Source organism: Brassica rapa, chromosome A09 (assembly GCF_000309985.2).
Source record: "Brassica rapa cultivar Chiifu-401-42 chromosome A09, CAAS_Brap_v3.01, whole genome shotgun sequence".
Lineage (NCBI taxonomy): Eukaryota > Viridiplantae > Streptophyta > Magnoliopsida > Brassicales > Brassicaceae > Brassica > Brassica rapa.
This window is the reverse complement of record NC_024803.2, coordinates 5,602,767-5,623,219: the sequence shown is the minus strand read 5'-3', so window position 1 is coordinate 5,623,219 and position 20,453 is coordinate 5,602,767. Positions and strand designations below refer to the sequence as shown.

Below are 20,453 nucleotides of genomic sequence, written 5' to 3'. Positions count from 1 at the left end.
ATCTTTGGTTGTATCATAAGTTTCTTAAACAACTAGACTTTTTCTATTTATTATTTTTAAAAAGAAGTAATGACATGGATACTCCTTCAGAAAATGATCATTTACAGATGGAAAATCTATATATATATAAATATGTTTGGTTCACTCCTGGGGTGTCCACGTGGAAACTCACTCCCTGACAGACTGCCACGTGTCCAAGGGTTGTGAAACTCACCGTTTCATTTATTCCTCATGGACTTTGTGTTAACACGGATTTTAGAATGCAGTTTTGAAAAAGCCCAACTTGAAAATAGGTTAAGACAACTTGAAACGTATCGTTTTCTGTTTCCTGTTCTTCTCCACCATGGCCACGAAGCTCCAACTGTTTCGATTCATCTTCTTCCTCAGAGCTTGATTTTCACCGGTTACGCATTCATCTTCTTAAAGTCGTCCTTGATTTCATCATCCACGATCTCCATTTATTGTATGTTTCGCTCTTGCAAGGCGGTGGAGAAATCTCAGTATAAAAAGGTTAGATCCATGTTCTCTCGAAATTATCCTGACGACCTATTCAAACATAGATATCCCTTTATTTTCTGGAAAATGGCTAGCTCTCAAGTTTTCTTTTCCGATTTGAAGCCCGGTTGATGTTCCTACACGATTGAGGTGATGTTGCTTCGTTTCTGGGAGGCTAGGAATGTTAGGCAGGGTGATGAACTCAAAACGATGAAGATCAAGGCTTAAAATTAGGTGTAATCAGAATTTAGACTTTTAGACTCTCCTCTGTTGATACGGTTCAGTGATTCGATCCGTTTTTATGAGAAATACAGTAATGTTCTATGAGTGAAATCAATTAAAACTTTTCGTTGAGAGACAATAATTTAAAAGTTTTACAAGACTATGGCTATCGTTGTTTCTATGTTTACTGAAGAGGAGACTGAGAGGTACATATCATCTGGTTTGCTTTCTCCAAATGTGGAGGCTAAGATTGTGGATCAGGATACGGGTCGTGTCTTGGGGTTTGATCAAACTGGCGAACTCAGGTTCCGGAGTCCTACTGTGATGAAAGGTGTTTGCTTCTTCTTTAACACGCAATTCTTTTGTGTTTGGTGTTGGTATGAAACTGTGTTGAGTTGCTTTTAAAGGTTATTTCAAAAACGTAGAAAGCTACTGCTTCTACTATTGATTCAGAAGGATGGTTGAAGACCGGAGATGTGTGTTACATTAACAGTGAGGGTTTTGTCTTTGCTGTTGGTAGATTAAAGGAGCTAATCAAATGCAACGGATATCAGGTAAGAAACAAAAAAAATTACATATAATCAACTTGTGTTTGATCTTCTTAATGTTTTAAAACTTATAAATTTGGTTAGAAGCAGTGTTGCTAGCTCATCCAGAGATTGCTGATGCAGCAGTAATACCGTGAGAACTTGCTTTTAAACATGACCCATCACTAAATTCTTCTCTTTAATGACCTTTTTTGAGGCTTTAGCTCTTACTTTTCTATCTTATTGTTTTTGAAGTATCCTGACAAGAAAGCTGGGCAATATCCAATGGCATATATCATCAGAACAACTGGAATCAACTTATCCGAAAGTGAAATCATGATCTTAGTCGCAAAGCAGGTGTTTTCAACCATGCAGACCATGTTTTGTAACTAATCCAGCCGTGGTTCCTTATATTTATTCTGAGTTTTGTTTGGATTACGTAGGTATCTCCATACAAGAGGATATGTAAGGTCAGTCACGGTTTTGTCTTCGATCCCCAAGAATCCCTCTGGCAAGATTTTAAGAAGAGAACTTATAAAGCTCACAACCTCAAAGCTCTGGCAGGGAGCTGTGTCCACCAGCCTTATCTCACACTTCACCATTAGTTAACTCATTTATTTGGTTAATTCCTCTATAAAAATCTCAGTCAAAACTGAAATATTACAAACTTATCAATTCTCATACTGAATCTCTGTTTCTCTGTATATACAAACAGAATATATTACATAAATAAATAAAATCAAACGTTATAATAATTAAATAAATATAATATAACAAGACATTATGGGCCAATATTTAGCCAATATAGCTAGCAACCCCGTACCAGTTGGCTAGGGAGAATCTATGAATTATCAAAACAACTTAAATTAGTGGAAGTATTATAAATTATGGGCAAACACTTGGCGATATTAATCGAATATAACTTGTGACACAAACCACAAAAATGAAACAATACGATAGTGTGTACAATAAATTATTGACACATACACAAAAAAATATAAATCACGCGCATCCCCGGTGCTCAAATTATTGTAACACAATATAAACCAATATCCTACGCCTGATGTAGCATCCCTCTTAAATCAATACTACATAAAACATCAAACAAACTCATCTCCAAACTTACTCATATTTATATTTGGTTGTTTCTATCAAAATAACCATTAAAGTTATATAACAAGATTTATTTTAAAAACATACAAACTATCGTTGCCATCCCAAAACATAAAAACTACAATTAATCTCACAAAATATGAGGGTAACTATTTTATAGGATAAAACATATTAGCAGATTTATGTTCGTCACATAAAAAAATAACTCTTTTTATAATAATTCTTTTATGTCATTTTCTTCAACATATATATATATATATATATATATATATAAAAGATGTATTGTAATGTGCACATTTATATAATAATAAATAATGATAGTATATATTATAAAACTAAACATCTGAAACTAAAATAAATATTAAAAATATAATGCTATTAAAAATATAATGGTATTATAAAATAAATATAAATACTATAGCATTTACTATAATGCTAATATTATGATCTCATAATTCTTTCATTATTTGTTTGTTTATAATATTTTTAAATCTATAATAATTTTTAAATACTTCATAAATTAATACAAAATAACTTTTATTATAATTTCCCGCCCGCAGGGCGGGCCGACCCTAGTAAACTTATAAAGAATTAATAAAATGAATCAAAGACCATGTCCTACTTGCCTGAAAGCTCAGCTATAGCAGAAGACCTTCGTGTTTATTCGGTTTTGTGATAATTCTGAGAATAATATATAGGGCAAATTTATCAAATGACATTTTTAGGTTTTTCCACCAAAAAAATACACAAAGAGGACAATGAACAAAATAAACTTTCATTAAAGAGGTAAAAATCTCTTTTAACTTTAATTTATAGATATTTAAATATACAAAATTATTTAAATAAATAATAAAAGATTAAAAACATTATTTTGATAATACATTTTTGAATTCAAAAAATTATTTATTTTTAGTTTTTTCTAATATTTAATTTTATTTTAAAAATTAAACAAAACTAAATGTTTAATTATTTACTCGATAATATAAATCTATGAAGCGAAAAGTTTAATTTTTTAAGAACTTTTTAAATCTGTGAAATATTACAATATCTTTGAATATGACAATAAAACAATATTTTACTAATCTTTATATATAAAGTTACGATTTTAATAATGAAATAATAATCAGAAAATATATATATATAAGAAGATACAAATACATGTGAAAGTTTGAAACAATCTATTCAATGAAAAAATATACCGTAAATTTATTATGTTTTAAAAATTGATAGACACATATATATTATAATAGAGAAAAAGACAAAAATAGCACTAAATCAAGTTTTTGTTCCCAAACTAGCACTCAATGCCAAAAGTCACAAAAATAGCACTCAAGGGGTGGGGTTTAGGGTTTAGAATTTAGGGTTTATGGTTTAGAGTTTAGGTTTTAGGGTTTAGAGTTGAGAAGTGAGGTTTTGGGGATAAGATTTCAAATTTTGAAAAATTAAAAAATTTAAATTTTTCAAAAGATAAAATGTTATTTTGGTCATTTTAGTTTTTGAGTGCTATTTTTGTGATATAAACTTAGAAATGTGCTATTTTGGAGATTTGCCCATTATAATATATACCAATTTGAAATTAAAAACAAAATATTTATATAAAAATAAATAAAAACAAAAATCCGCGCGGTTGCGCGGATCGAGATCTAGTTAAATATTACAACTATATAAATACATGGATATTTCGTTTACAATTTGAAATAGTAACTTCTCATAGAAGCTTAAGCTTTAACAAACTTCTGTTATAAAGAATCAAATTATATGTTTAATTACGTATACCTTACATTTCCATATGTCTAAACTGTATTATTCTTGTTCTTCATTTCTAATTTTTTTTTCATTTCTAAATTATTTTGTTTACATTCCCAATGATTCATTAATGTTTTATTATTTATGTGTTAATAATAATTTATATATATTTTTCTATTATTTTCATAATATCATTGGTATGCTAATATCCTTTGTTATCTATTTTTTCATCCATGGAGTAATATTCTTACTGATGGAATATTGCCTGATAAATTTGAATTTAAAAATAATCAGGAATTGGCAGCAAAAGATGAAATTATTTTTGGTTCATTTCAAGTTATATAATTACCAAATTGAGGACATCCCAATTGTTTATGTTGGAAATACTGATGTTTTCATTTTATCAAATGTTGAAGTCTGGATCCATATTAATATAATCACCAAAAATTGACTAATAGTTTTAGTTTATTTATTAATATTCTTATTGTACTTAAAATTAATTACTTTTATACAAATATACAATGTATAAAGTGTTATTATTATATTAGTTTTGATTAAAACTGCAAACTAAATGCTTAACATAAATATATTAATATAACTAAATATATTAATTCTTATTTTTAATAAGTTATGCTGTTTTTTGGGTTACGATATTAAATGATAAATGACTATTCATATTCTTTTCAGCTTATTTATATGTATTTAAATTATGAATATAATGTATAAATTTCAATAGATAGTTAAATATATATATTAAAATAATTATTAAAATATAAAAGATATGTAGATACAGACGATAATATTAATTTAAGAAAACCATAATGTATAAATATATTAGTACAACAAATTTATTAATTTTACTATTTTAAATAAAAAATTGTTTAAATTACAATTAGTTTGGGCTAAATTATATTTAATGTATAACAATATGTGTGGACAATTTAATATTGTGTCAATATATTTGATATAAATAATAATAAGTTGAAAGATGAAGAAGATTTTATATTTTCTTTAAATGATATAGAGATGTCAATTTGCGGTGCTTCAATTGATGATATGGTTTAATGAGCAAGAGAGAAATATATATATATATTTCATCAACATAAGTTCATCTGCTTTAGTAGACATACTTCAATATATAAAAAATAAAAATTATAATTATAATATTTTATTAATTTTATTATTATTGATTTAAATTAAAAATAAAAATCCAAAACCAGTTAAATTTTATATATGATTGCATTTGTGAAGCTGATTAAACATAAAATGGTAAAGATTTCATTAATTTAAAAATATACTAAACATGTTAAATAGTTTTAATATAGTAAAATTTTATTTTAAAATGAATCTTAATAATACATAGAAAATGCATGTACTTTTAAATTTTTTTGAGTATGACTAAATAAATTAATATGCATACCATAGAAATTGAAAATCTTCCTTTTCATATTTTGAAGGTGTTTCTATATTTAGTTATTTATATTAAAAAAATTACTACAATATAAAACATATAAATTAATACTCAATAAATTAATAAATCATATTAATTAATAACTTTTGTCGGTCTTGAGTTGGACACGTTTAAAATATGATGCAAATAGATAAAATAATAAGATAATATTCTTTTAGAAAATTCCATATAAATATACAGTCCCATAAAAAAGCATAAATCAATAACTTATATATATATATAATTTATATAACTAAAAAATAACACCTTGTATTGTTTGTTTTATATTTACAATTGAGTTTATTTCTAGTTTTGTTAATATTTCGCATTATTTTGATGATATTTAATAAAGTTATATCCACATTTAAATTGTATGGCACAAATATTTCATACATCAATTAATACAATAAACATTATATGAAAGTCGAGTTTAACTATTTTTCTTATTTTACAAAAAAATAAGCTCAATTTTTAAAATAAATTTTTTTGTAATTTAATAACTCAATAAATTAATAAAATACTAATGTCTCAACATTATTAATTTATAGAGTTTTTATTGTATACCAAAATATTGCAAAAATATATTGGTATCCATTAAAAAATTATGAAAAAATTAATTATATATAATACATAAATAACATAAATAATTATATACAAATAATGTCCAATAAGGCACATTAAAAATGTTATAGCTGATCAGATATGCTGAATGAAAATGCCAAGCATGGTTCACCGAAAATGCGCAACCTAATAGTTCTATTCAACTGCCTATAGTAATAACTCAAGTCGTACGCTTAGAGGATACATGGTGGTGGATGATTTTTGGACCTCTACATCCATCTTTGTTAGATGTGGATGAGTTTTGGAAAGATAACTCTAGATAACCCCAATTCATAGGCACAATAAATATTTGACATAGAAAATCTCTATTGCATTCGGAGTTAGAATCTTTAAGGTGGCAATAGAGACCATGTTACATTATTCAGAATGCCATATTGGAATAGAGTATAAAGATTTGATAGCGATGATAAAGAAACCTGAGGCATGGCCAACGTTTTTGACAGAATTGAAGGAGATGGATTAGCTGAAGATAAAATTTCATGATTTCATATATCCTACATTCCCTTTGGACATAACGAGATTGTTAATTCGTAAGACAAATCTGCTCGAGAATTTCATAGAGCTTTTTTTTATCTCGTTAGTTATTTTATCTCGATCTTGATATCTAAACCACTTTTAGTTTAAATAATATAATAACTTCTTAATGTCAAAGAAGAAGAAGCAAATGTGATAGCATTATAAAATATGTAACAATAAAATATAAACAATATAAATTGATGGTTACTATAAAGACTAAAGCTAACATCTCTTAGTCTCATAGACATTATTTGCAAAGTGATTTTACACGTTTTGGTTATGTATCTTCTATACAATTAATTTCATTAAAAAATATGATATGACATATAAGAAATGATGATATGAATTAAAATGTGACATAGAAAATTAAATTTAACGTTGATTTATATTTTTGGTAATTTTTTTAAAATATAGTAATAACCGCATACATTATTAATAAAGCAATTCTAATTAAATATGTCATTAAATAGTATAACAATATTTTTTTTTTAAATTGAAATATTATTTAATTCTAACTTTTTTATAATTATACATTTCTCACTAAAAATATTTACAGAATTTTACACAATCTCTGAAAAATTATAAATTTTAAATATCATTAATTTCCTTTTGATTTCTACAAATTTTAAAAGTACTTTTTATTTTTACTTTTTGATCATTATACAATTTTTATATCAAATTTTTCTTAATTTTATATACGTTTATTTAATATATTTTAACCAAAAGAAATAGATAAAAAATTTATCTAAGATAATAATTTTAAATATATACATATTAAATAGAATTTTAAATAAACAATTTTTATCTTATTTAATTTTATGTTAATTAATTCAAATTTATGTTAAAATATTAGTAAAAATAATAAAATCTAAAATATTAATAAATTTTATTTTTAAATACAAGTTAAAAAAAATTTTATTGCTGTACATATAGGAAATCACCTAGTATAAAATGAAAACTAGATTTTGACCCGCGCAACCGCGCGGGTGTTTGTTTTTACTTTTTTTATACATAAATTACTATTTTTAAACATTAGTGATATTTTTTTTAACATTAATCATATACTTAAATATTTATATAACTATTTCAAATAAAATAATTTTATAATTTACATGTTATAATTAATCATTTGGTTAAAACCGTATGTATTTTTACTTCTTATTATATATTTATCTTATTGTATTTGCATTTAGTTATTAAGCAAATTATTATATTCATGAGAAAATATATTTGAAAATTATTCTGTATTTAATTTATGCTAAATTCTGATCCGTGTTTCAAAGCTGTATTTTTTTACTAATATTTTTATACTTATTCATTTTAGATAATATATTAGAGAATTTGTACTCCCTACACACCAAATATTCCCTATTTGCATTCCATACACTATATCCCTCCAATTTTTTTCCCCCCATCATTACCATTTTCCCCCTATTCTATGGTATCTCACCCTTTTTGGTATATTCAGCAAATTAGCTCTATATATTATTCTATATACAAAAGTCTAAGGTATGTTAATTTTTAGACATGTATTATAAGGTTTGTTAATTTTAAGCCGTTCTATCATCATATTATATTTTTAAAATAAATAATTTATATTTATGAAAATAAAATTTATAAATTTATCAATTGAATATACTTTTATCATATTTATTTAAGTATAATAATTGTATTTTAACATGATCATGACTATAAAGTGGGTAAAATAAGATATAATTTATTTATTTTTCATTTTATAAACGATAACTTAAAATATATTAAATTATTGTTAAAATTCTTTTACACAGATTTATTAGAATTTTTAAATATAATATATAAATATATCTTATATTTAAAATGAAAATATATTATGATTAAAGTAGTTACAAAGATTTTATATTATAAGCTTTAAAGAAATACATGTTAATTTTTATACATGTATTATATATTTTGCTTAATCCATCTTACCAACATATTAGATTTTATTTTTGAACATAAATATTTTATACTTATGAAAAATAAAATTTATAAAATTTAATACAGTTTTATTATACTTAGCTCAATATAATAATTTTCTTTAATATGATTGATTATGATTATATAATATATAAAATATTACAGAATTTTTTATTTTTTATTTTATAAATGATTACTGAATTTATTAATGTATAATAATATTTCAAACTAATTTCGAAATTAGTGAAAAATATTTAAATATAATTTTGAAAATGAGGATCTTGTAAAAATCTTTTAAAACAGATTAGTTAGATTTTTTTTTTAAAATAAATATATTTATATATTATTTAAAATAAAAGATATCAAAAGATATTATGATTAAAGTATTTTAAAGATTCTGTGTATTATTATTCTTAATAAAATATATTTAATAAGATTTCTAAGTGATGGTCCAAATAAAAAAAAATCACACATGAAAGAAGTCATGACTTCTCTTTTAATATATAAGATACATGATCAAATTGTAGTCTATATTACTTTTGTTGGAATGTCATATTTAAGCTGAACAAATATCAATAAACTCTCGGATGTAAAAACCCAGCGAGTAAGTAAAGTAGAAGAAACGGTTTGATGGCAAAATGTTAAAGAGGTAAATATTATCTAACAACAGAGACTAAAACATTTGCGTGGTAAAAGTGTGGAAGGAGCAATTAATTATTTTTGTTCCACTGATCGCCTAAGATAAGTGGATCTGATGGCCCAAAGCTGCTTCCCAACAGCTTCCATGTCCGGTCGCTCTTTTCGTGTAGGAGCAGCACATTGAAAAGCCAAACTGAACATCTTCTTTAGTATCTTCTCGTCTACTCGCTCCCTGGCCTTTGGATCCACTAGTTCAAGCACTTTGCCTTCATTGTACTTGTCAAATGCCTGATCACCAGAATTTATAATTTAATGTTTTGCCCAAAAAAAAAAAGATGCAAGTTGGAGAAGAAACTTACCCATCGAACAGTAATCCTCTCATCATGAGGCTTCTTGGCCTCCACTGGGCGACGGCCTGTGAGTATCTCCACAAGCAAAATCCCGAACGAGTAAACATCGCTTTTGGCGGTAAGCTGGTAAGTCCTCATGTACTCAGGATCAAGATAACCAACTGTTCCTTTCACTTGGGTCAAAATGTGGGTCTGGTTAGAGTCAGACGGACCGCCTCTTGCAAACCCAAAGTCTGCCACTTTGGCTCTCATGCTATCCGTGAGGAGAATGTTTGATGATTTTATGTCACGGTGTATTATCTGTCTTTCTGTTTTTAAATGACAAAAAAAACATTAGTCAAAATCTAATCTCATAACAAAGTTTACTATAGTATTCTCTACCTGCATAAGAATGGAGATAAGTCAATCCATGGCAAACATCAATCACGATCTCCAACCTCTGATTGAAATTGAGAGTGCTTCCACGAGTACCTGCATTTACAAATATTGTTTATTAATCATATGTTCTTATATAGCTGCAACAACACGTGAAACAAGTTCTTACCATCCAAGTGATCCCGGAGTGTACCATTTCGGACATACTCGGTTATGATAAGTCTCTCGTCTCCTTTGTCAACGTAACCAAGAAGCTTCACTAGGTTCCGATGGCCTATTTTCGACAAAAGATCAACTTCACTTTTGAATTCCTTTCGCAGATTCTCAAAGTGTTCCTGCATCCCCAAATTATAATTTAGTGTCAAGATTTCGATTAGGAGTAACTTGTGATATCTCTGTTACCACAAGAAAACTGGAAGTATCAAAAATACCTTTTTTGCTCGTTTAATGGCAACCACCTGGCGATCCTCTAAAATGCCCTTATAGACTATCCCAAACCCTCCTTCACCAATCTGATTGTCGTCTGAGAAATTGTTAGTTGCCGCTTGAATTTGACTCATGGTCAGACTCAAGGGTCCCATCCTGCTAGGTCTTGGGGACATAGCATATCTAGATGGGCTTTGAGGTACCCGGGACGGACTTGGTGGTGCCCGAAACGGACTTGGGGGAATCTTATCAGAAGAAGGGCTCATTTCAAATGAGGAAACTTGGTGCACTGTCATAGTATATATGAACCCTCAACGTCAAATATAGCTTAACATTTAGCAAAGATATTAAAAAATAAATAAATAAAAGCTATATTTAAAATAACTAATATATTTGTTCACCTGAGTTAGATTCCTTGGGTAGCACTTCGTGACTATTTGCTTTCCTCTCCTTATGGAAGCAAGGACAACAAATCGCACAGCAGAAGAGAAGAAACCCGCTTGCTGCCAAGCTGACTTTCACATGGCGATTTTCAGATTCAGCTTCATTGTTTTCAGAATCTTCTACATGTTTTTCTTCCAGAAACCTTCTCCCTCCTGCATTAAAGGAGAAGCAGTTTAAATGAAGCAACTCAGTTAGGTAGGATGTGAGAAATAAGAAGCTTAAAATAATTCTCTGAAAAAAAGCGCATACCTAGTAGATAGCAAAAGTCTCTCAAAGAGTCCCCAAGGACACAACCTTTGGCTTTGTGAATCAGCATGGCTTCGCAAAAGTGGATTCTGTCCACTGGATTCCCGTTTATTGCGAATGAACTCCCACGTTGATAATCCTTTTTGTAGGTAAAATGATCAGATTGACAAACAGTTGAGCCCACAAAGGATGAAGTTTCCTTGGGATGCAATAACATTAACAAAGCAGTGAACGCCAATCTTGTGAAGCTCCAATCATTTCCACCCATAACTGATCAACAAAATACTCAAAATACACAAGACTCAGCCTCAATAAGTCATATTCCTGATATTTGACCTATATAAATCAAAACATTTACAATTCTCTTGAAACCTTTTTTTGCTCAATTCCCAATCAAACCATAGCAAAGATCGGAGCAAAAAAAAAAAAAAAAAAGACTCTAAGACATCAATTTATGGGTTCAAAGGTCTCTACTAGTAAACGAAATCAAGATTGCGATACCAAGACCCTGTTGACCCGAACATGTTAAGGCAGATCAGTTTCAAGAAACCCAGAAAAGTTTGAGGGAGAGAAGACCAAACCTTGTAGCTTTGACTTGACTGTACAGTACTACTTTGAATTAAGAAAGCACTTTCCTCTTCTGTTAGCAAAAACGTGTTGGGCTAATGAAGGACTCATGTAGAAACCTTTTGAAGATTCGTCTTCTATTTTTTTTTTTTTCCGTGTCGGGAAAATTCGTGCTATTTTTATTTTTTTTTATTTTTACAATGAGGTGGCGGTAACAACAGCGTTGAAAACAAGGAAAAAGAAAAACATGTAAAATGTAAATCATTGAACAAGGTTCGACTATTAAAACATAGGGGTGGTGGACACATAGTAAACATAGGGGTGGTGGACACATACTATCCATCACTAACTAAAATCCCTAATCCTAACTAATCTCTCCTTTTCATGGATAATAACTTCATCAAGAAATCTCCAAGCCCAGCAGCACATGTCAATTATGTTCTTTGCAATAAATTCTCCACAAAGCAAACGTGAATATCACCTTAGTCAACACACAAGTTAGCTTGTGTAATGCGTGAACATGTTTTCTATGTTCCATATTTTTGAAAGTAGTGAAACTACATGTTTTATAAAACTTAAGTCCATTTTATGCCACCAAAACGATGAGGCCGAGGATCCATGGAAAACAATGTGGGTTTTTATGCCACGATGAGGCTTTTCTTGGAGGTAGGGTTCATCCCACATCACACCCGGTTCAAAAGTCTAGTACGACATCACTAAGGCTTAAAAGAAAGACTAGTTTAAGATCCGCGCAAATTGTGCGGATTAAATGTTATATATAAAACTAATTTTTATCTATTATTATTTATTTGTATTCATTTATGTATTATGTATATAATTAAATTAGAGTAAAGACATAAATCAAAACAATATATCTTGTTTATTTACGATATTTTTTTGGCAAATTAATCAAAACAATCATTTTATTTATTTTATATGGTATATAACTAAATTTCAATGACATAGAAATAAATATATAATATATTTTAATATAAACATTTATTATTGTGAATTCATACTCATATAATAACACAAAATTTCTAATGTGCGATTTTTTGAATGCAAATTTTAAAATTAAAAATATTAAAGTTTCAATACTTTTCAATACAAATTTAGAAAAATTATCATATTTAAGGATTTTCCTATGTTATATAGTTTAGTTTTAAAATATATTAATATTAATATGAATGTCTAGTAAATGAGATTTCACATTCATATGATTTATGGTCATTTATATCTTGTTATTACCAAAAAAAAATTAAACTATAGATCACAAAATTTTATTGTGACACATTTAACGTTTTTAATAATTTATAGTCATTTTAAAACTCAAAATATAACATATAAGAAAAAAAATTGTATTATATGATTAATGTGGTTGTTTAATATCTTTTAATGATATAAAATTAAACAAAAAAAAGCTAAGATACAAAAATTATTATCAAATATTTATTATTCATAATTATTGATTGTCATATATACGTTAATCATTTTAGGCAATTCTGTAGTTTTTATTTAAGGAAAGTGCGAGAATATTCTTTTGTACACTATTTATCAACTTAATAGTTAGTATAATAAAAAGTATATTATAAGTTAAGATGGACCAACCAATTTCTCTAAGAATCCTAAATTTCATTTTCATGGTGATATGTGGCTACAAAACAATATTGTAATGTTTCTCTCGATTAATATATAAGGGGTTACGAAAGTCGAAGGCCCATCATGAACTCAGAAAATGGCCTATTGCTGAGCTGACACAGCCAAACCAAAGCGTAACGAGCTGAAGGCATTAAAAGATCTATACTATATTAAAAGTTGCATATCGTGAGCAATTAGGCTGTCCACATCATCAAAAATAATCGACCAATCAGCTCATTTCGTTTTTACACATCAGATGGGCTTCAGTCACATCTAGGCTTCACGTTTTTCTTTCATTTACAGTGGGCTGTGTACGACAAACATTTACTTTCATAGTATCTATAATAATATATAATAACTCTACCACATGATACTTATGTAATATTGACTGTGACATATCTACAAACCTATGCATATTGTAAATTGACTGCATTTAATATAATACAAATATTCTAATGTAGTCTGATAATTTGATATCATCTTTCTTCTTTCTGTCAAAATTATTTGTTTATGTTAACATCAAATAACTATGTTGGAGAAATATGTGATGTGATATGATTATATTGTAAATCTATACACTACAAAACCGTATAGTATCAAAATTATAGAATATAATATATTACGTAATTCTTGAATAACTAGAACCTAAAGTTGTTATCACTTAAACTTATACCGAACCAAGATAGTTAAAAGTATACACAATTTTATTTTTATATACTTGCAAAAATAAGAAAAAAATCAAATTATTTTTAATAATATTAACCTAATTAAATCTTAAAAGCAATGTGAAACAATTCGAAAGACTTATATTTTTAAAAAAGGATTTCAAAATCGTTGTTGTACACGTCTATGCTTAAAATAATTACTCTTATGAATATATTTTCAGTCTATTAATGGTTATATGTGAAAATGCAACTTGACACCCATTAACATTTATTTTAAAATTTAAAATCACAAATATAAAATCGTACATAAGTTTAGAAATATATTTACAAATTTAAATAAAGGCAATAAATAATGATTTTATAGAAAGAACTGTATTTTAGTATTTTTTTTAATTAATGATTCCAAACATCTATCATAAAAGTAATTTATACATGTGTATTGATTTTATAAAAAGAACTGTATTTTAGTTATTTTTTTATTTACTACATATAATAGAAGCTGGAGTTCTCATATATTATTAAAAAGTTAACTAACTATACTATTAGAAGTTTTGTAGGTATGACAACTATAATATCGTATGAATTTCTTCTTCTTTGTATGAATGATAGGTGTTTTGCTTGCACTCGCGGGCCTAATAATTTTTAAATAGTATATACATATATTATCAATTCAAAAACCATTAAAATAAATTATTTTTATTTTTAAGAAATATTTAATAATTAGCTAAATACTAATTTTTAATATATGATAAACTTTTTTAAATAATTTTCTGCACTATCTATTACTGTATTAATTTTTTTTTTAAACTCACATATTATGAATACATTATTTATTAACCGTCTATAGATATTTTACAAAGTTCTCTGAGTGGCTTCTCAAAGTCGGAGAAGGTCGTCCAGAATCAGGACAAGAAGATGAGGATGATGCCTACCATGACCAAATGATAATCGTCGACAATTCATTGGTCCAAAAGACTAAGGATGAGTCATTAAAACAAGTTCTCGATTCTGCGTTTGGTGATGTCAACAAAATAAAGGCCTCCCAGAGTTCCTACACTGATAAAGCTATACTTACACCCTGAAATGATACATTCGATGAAATCAATGCATATACAATCTCCAAAACCGACGGGGAGTCAAAAGACTACTACAGTTACGATAGCTTTGAGGTTTCGGAAACTCAATCTAATCAAAATGATACTTTATACGCGATTGAGTATCTCAATTCCATGGAGTTTCCAGGATTGCCTTCTCATAAACTCACTCTCAAAGTTGGGGCCCCGATAATGCTTCCGCGAAACATAAATCATAAAAAATGATTATGTAATGGTACCCGTATGATCCTAACCCATATAGGCGAAAGAATGCTTAAGGCAAATATAATATCTGGCTCACACATTGGAAAAGAAGTTTTTATCCCAAGAATTGTCCTCTTGCATGGTGAAACAAAGCTACCGTTTACTTTACGTCAACGACAATTCCCTATCAGATTGTGTTATGCAATGACTATCAACAAAAGCCAGGGGCAAAGCTTAAAAGAGGTTATCATAGATCTACCTAGACCGGTCTTCGCACATGGTCAACTCTATGCGGCCCTCTCACATGTAACAAGCAAAGCAGGACTAAAAATCATCAAAGGCGAAGACTCACACAAACAAAAAGTGAAGAACATAGTCTACAAAGAAATTTTCAACCGCCTTTGTTCATATGACAGTAAGTAAAATTTAAACTCAGAATCTCATTGAAAGTTTCTTTAGGGGTTATCTATCTAATAATTCACATTTATCTCCTATGCAGTACTCGAGCTATCAACAGAAATGAATCAGTGTTAAAACTCATTCCCTTATGATGAATATCTCGCTACTTTCAAGTACGTCTCCCTATTCTATTAGTTAAGTAAATTGATTCATGTTACTAAGTTATGTTCATTGATTTATTTCAAAATAAATTTCAGGCTCTCTAACTGAAGAAATTCTCATCACATCTGCCACCCTCTCCGTAAAAAATTATACCATTTTATTTATAATTTCTGCTTCTTTGTTTTAAGACTTTAGCATTTGCTCTTAATAATAATAATAACTTTACTCTGCTTCTAAACATGATTTATAACAAACTTAAATATTAAAACTGATCTACCAGCTGTTTTTAAATTTACATTACTGCTTCCTATGTCAATTAAAATAAACATTGTATCATTAAGTTCTAATAGCCATCGATAATACCTTTTTTTTCATTCAATGATTATTTTAAGGGAACATTTGCTAAAACCAACTCAAATATTCAAGTCAATTGTAAAAGTGTACCCCACTTTCAGTCAAATGCAAAACCAACCTAAAGGAGTAGTGTAAGTACTATTTCACCCTTATGACCAAACAAAAAACATAAATGTATTTTACGTTTCTATCCTTTGGAAGTCTACACGTAATAAAAGAAGTCTACATATATATAGACTTCCGCGCAAATTGTGCGGATTAAATGTTATATATAAAACTAATTTTTATCTATTATTATTTATTTGTATTCATTTATGTATTATGTATATAATTAAATTAGAGTAAAGACATAAATCAAAACAATATATCTTGTTTATTTACGATATTTTTTTGGCAAATTAATCAAAACAATCATTTTATTTATTTTATATGGTATATAACTAAATTTCAATGACATAGAAATAAATATATAATATATTTTAATATAAACATTTATTATTGTGAATTCATACTCATATAATAACACAAAATTTCTAATGTGCGATTTTTTGAATGCAAATTTTAAAATTAAAAATATTAAAGTTTCAATACTTTTTCAATACAAATTTAGAAAAATTATCATATTTAAGGATTTTCCTATGTTATATAGTTTAGTTTTAAAATATATTAATATTAATATGAATGTCTAGTAAATGAGATTTCACATTCATATGATTTATGGTCATTTATATCTTGTTATTACCAAAAAAAAATTAAACTATAGATCACAAAATTTTATTGTGACACATTTAACGTTTTTAATAATTTATAGTCATTTTAAAACTCAAAATATAACATATAAGAAAAAAAATTGTATTATATGATTAATGTGGTTGTTTAATATCTTTTAATGATATAAAATTAAACAAAAAAAAGCTAAGATACAAAAATTATTATCAAATATTTATTATTCATAATTATTGATTGTCATATATACGTTAATCATTTTAGGCAATTCTGTAGTTTTTATTTAAGGAAAGTGCGAGAATATTCTTTTGTACACTATTTATCAACTTAATAGTTAGTATAATAAAAAGTATATTATAAGTTAAGATGGACCAACCAATTTCTCTAAGAATCCTAAATTTCATTTTCATGGTGATATGTGGCTACAAAACAATATTGTAATGTTTCTCTCGATTAATATATAAGGGGTTACGAAAGTCGAAGGCCCATCATGAACTCAGAAAATGGCCTATTGCTGAGCTGACACAGCCAAACCAAAGCGTAACGAGCTGAAGGCATTAAAAGATAACTATAAAAACACTTGATGATTTGATAAAAAAAAACACTTGATGTTTGCCGAAGATCGTGTAACTGTTACGATTCGCTTCTCAAGATCTATAAAGATGAGACCACGAAGAAAGGAGAGGGAGACCGAAATTCTTTGATATCAAATCTATAATTTCCATCTCTTGCACTCTCTTCTTAATTGATACCCGTAATTCTATGCAGTTAAATCTTCTCACATAATCAATGAAATGTACATTTTTCATACCTAATTTCTAGTATGTATACTTTTTCGGAAATTACTTCTTATATATGCAACCAAAATTTTGTATCATATTTCTGAGTGAATTTTGAGATTCATCATTGGCTGATAGAAAGAGGGAAAATCCAATATAAAAATCATTTAAAGATTCTGACGTGAAACACAAACCACAATAAATGGAAAATAAGCATTTAGTGCTACATGAAACAACTTGAACATTAACAATTCCAGAACGGATTGCAACTATTTAACCCATATGGCACACCATTGACCCAGACTCTGCAACTTGACTCAAACAGAAATTTGATCAATCAAACCCTCAGAACACATCAGTTCGGCCCAGACGGACTACTCATCCCACCAGAACCGGCAAAGCTACCAGCAGCACCAGCCATTGATATGAACGCCTCACAAGCCCAAGTACCAGAAAATTACAACCCATTGTTTCTGATTTGGTTCAACGTGCAAGTAAAGATGATACCGCGTGGCAGCAAGCTATGCAACGTATAGAACAAATCGCCCATACCCAAGCAGATCAACAAGCTCAGATCTACATTATAATGGCTCTGTCACCTAAGACCCCACAAAATGTTGCTATAGGAGGATGCACGACCTCATCATGAGTCAACAAAACAAATAACAACCAAGTATCAATCAAAGAGGATGAAGAAGTGATCCCATAACGTGATTAGAGGTCTCAAACGAGATTTAGCACGTCAACCCAAACTCCAAATGATGCATCTCAGTTCTATCGGCCCACAAGATTGTCCACATAAGTGGACATAGTCATAGAAGAAAACAGAAGATGTCATTCCCATTCCAAACATCAAACTCAAGATTCTCCCCCTCCATACAGTGTAAAAACAGATCCCAAGCTCAAATGACCGCCTTTTGCTTCGCAATGGGGTAGTACTCTCTTCAACAATGGAGAACCGGCTACTGTCAATTCGTCATTAATAATTTGACAGGTACAGTTCTCAATTGGTGTTCACGATTGGAGGCCAACACCAGCAACAATTTCAACCAGCTGTCAACTGTGTTTATGAAGCACTACTCTATGTTTATGAGGAGCTTTTGACACCGATCTATGGACAATGCCACAAAAAGAAGAAAAGTCACTCGGCTCCTTCATTGGAAGGTTCAAAACAGTCCTCTTCAATATGGTCGTAAGCGATAGCGCGAACATATATGCACTGAGAAATGCCTTATGGCATGAGCCATGCTTCTGCGAAGAGCTTCTACTTAACAAACCAATCACACTGGAAGACGCTTTTCACCGGGTTTTGAAGAACATGAAAATAGAAGACAAAATAAAACATTCTCTAAAAATCAAGCGCCAATATCTAAATATAAGGACAAGGCACAAGAAGACAACGACGACTGACGAAGAAGACATGGAGAATCAAAAAGAGACGGAAACTCCAGAGATCAGAGTTGCAAGGTCAGCGAAGGAAGCAAAACCAATGGCGATTCAGAAATGAAACTTCAAAACCTCGATCAAGCAAACCAACATCAAATACATGGAACAGAGAAGATTGCGAAAAGAAAACTCCAACAAATTATGTGATTATCACAACCGAAGGGACATACCACCGAAGAATGTAACGACTTCTCAAAACTTCATTTATTCCAAGTTTCACGAACAAGGTTAAGCACAACTTAAAAAATCTCTCCAAAAAATAATGATGACAAGCGCACCTTAGAGGGAGATTGAGATGCCATGATCTCAGATGCAATATGATAATGGGAGGAAATCCTCAAGAAAAAAAGTCAATCTGATAATGGGAGGAAATCCTTTATGTGATAATTCAGTACGACCAATCAGACATGCGAGTGAAATCTGTGTCCACATGAGCTAGGGAAATGATAGAAGATGACATAATCATAGAATTAATGGAGCAAGAAGTGGAGAACTTAGAATGGCTGCACAGCGATGCAATGGTCATATATAGAAATATTTTATTTTCTTATTACCCTAAGAAAATCAGAGAAACGACAACCCAAAGAACGGAAAAAATATGACTTATTCTTAGGTTCATCCCCTAGGGTGAACCTAGAACCAACCAATAGGATTATGTTATTACAAATTTGATATCTTTTATAAAAGGAAACAAAATATTGTCAAGTTATATTATGTTTTAAAATAAAAAAATCAAAAATCAAAAAAGTAGTAATTACAAAAAAAATAGTTTTAACGTCGTCAGGAAAAAACTAAACCCTAAAACCTAATCCCTAAACCCTAAATCTGAAACCCTAAACCTTTGGATAAACCCTAAACCCTTGGATAAATCATAAACTCTAAATCAAAAACACTAAACACTAAAACACTCAAGGATTTAGGATTTTAGTGTTTTTGATTTAGAATTTATGATTTATCCAAGGGTTTAGGGTTTCAGATTTAGAGTTTAGGGATTAGGATTTAGGGTTTAGTGTTTTGCTGACGACGACGTTAACAATATTTTAAAAACAAATATTTTTTTTGTATCTACTATTTTTTTTATTTTTTACATTTTTATTTTAAAAATATAATATAACTTGACAATATTTTGTTTTTTTTTTTAGAAAATATCGAATTTGAAATAATGAAATTCTATTTGTTGAGGTTCACCCCCTAGGGCGAACCCAAAAATAATTCAAAAAATATTACGTAGTGATTGTAGGATCAGTAACGTTCTACCAGTTTAATAGGTGTGCCCACAAGTCTAAGGAGAGATCATCATAGGCACACCACAAG

At 28.7% G+C, this 20,453-nt stretch overlaps 2 protein-coding genes and 1 long non-coding RNA gene across 6 annotated transcripts; 2 read left to right on the top strand and 1 right to left on the bottom strand.

Annotated features, from left to right (window-relative positions):
- The first annotated feature begins 327 nt into the window (after window positions 1–327).
- On the top strand, window positions 328–1,950 carry LOC108869789. Its single transcript, XR_004450690.1, has 2 exons — window positions 328–510; window positions 619–1,950. It is a non-coding gene; the product is annotated as an uncharacterized LOC108869789 (long non-coding RNA).
- Window positions 1,951–9,138: 7,188 nt separating this feature from the next.
- LOC103837652 (calmodulin-binding receptor-like cytoplasmic kinase 3) lies at window positions 9,139–12,440 on the bottom strand. Of its 4 annotated transcripts, none has more exons than XM_009114008.3 (8): window positions 11,687–12,440; window positions 11,109–11,375; window positions 10,817–11,011; window positions 10,421–10,704; window positions 10,159–10,324; window positions 9,996–10,085; window positions 9,624–9,922; window positions 9,139–9,552 (listed from the first exon to the last, which is right to left on the bottom strand). In XM_009114008.3, the coding sequence occupies exons 2-8, from the start codon at window positions 11,371–11,373 to the stop codon at window positions 9,340–9,342; spliced, it is 1,512 nt and encodes a 503-aa protein (XP_009112256.2). In that variant the 5' UTR covers window positions 11,374–11,375; window positions 11,687–12,440; the 3' UTR covers window positions 9,139–9,339. The 4 variants fall into 4 exon arrangements, with proteins under 4 accessions (XP_009112256.2, XP_009112259.2, XP_009112258.2 ...); XM_009114011.3 differs by lacking the exon at window positions 11,687–12,440 and adding an exon at window positions 11,607–11,662; XM_009114010.2 differs by lacking the exon at window positions 11,687–12,440 and adding an exon at window positions 11,478–11,517.
- Window positions 12,441–18,643: 6,203 nt separating this feature from the next.
- LOC108869901 lies at window positions 18,644–19,602 on the top strand. Its single transcript, XM_018655019.2, has 2 exons — window positions 18,644–18,668; window positions 18,788–19,602. Exons 1-2 carry the CDS (start codon window positions 18,644–18,646, stop codon window positions 19,198–19,200), a joined length of 438 nt encoding a protein of 145 aa, XP_018510535.2. The 3' UTR covers window positions 19,201–19,602.
- The last annotated feature ends 851 nt before the right edge of the window (window positions 19,603–20,453 follow it).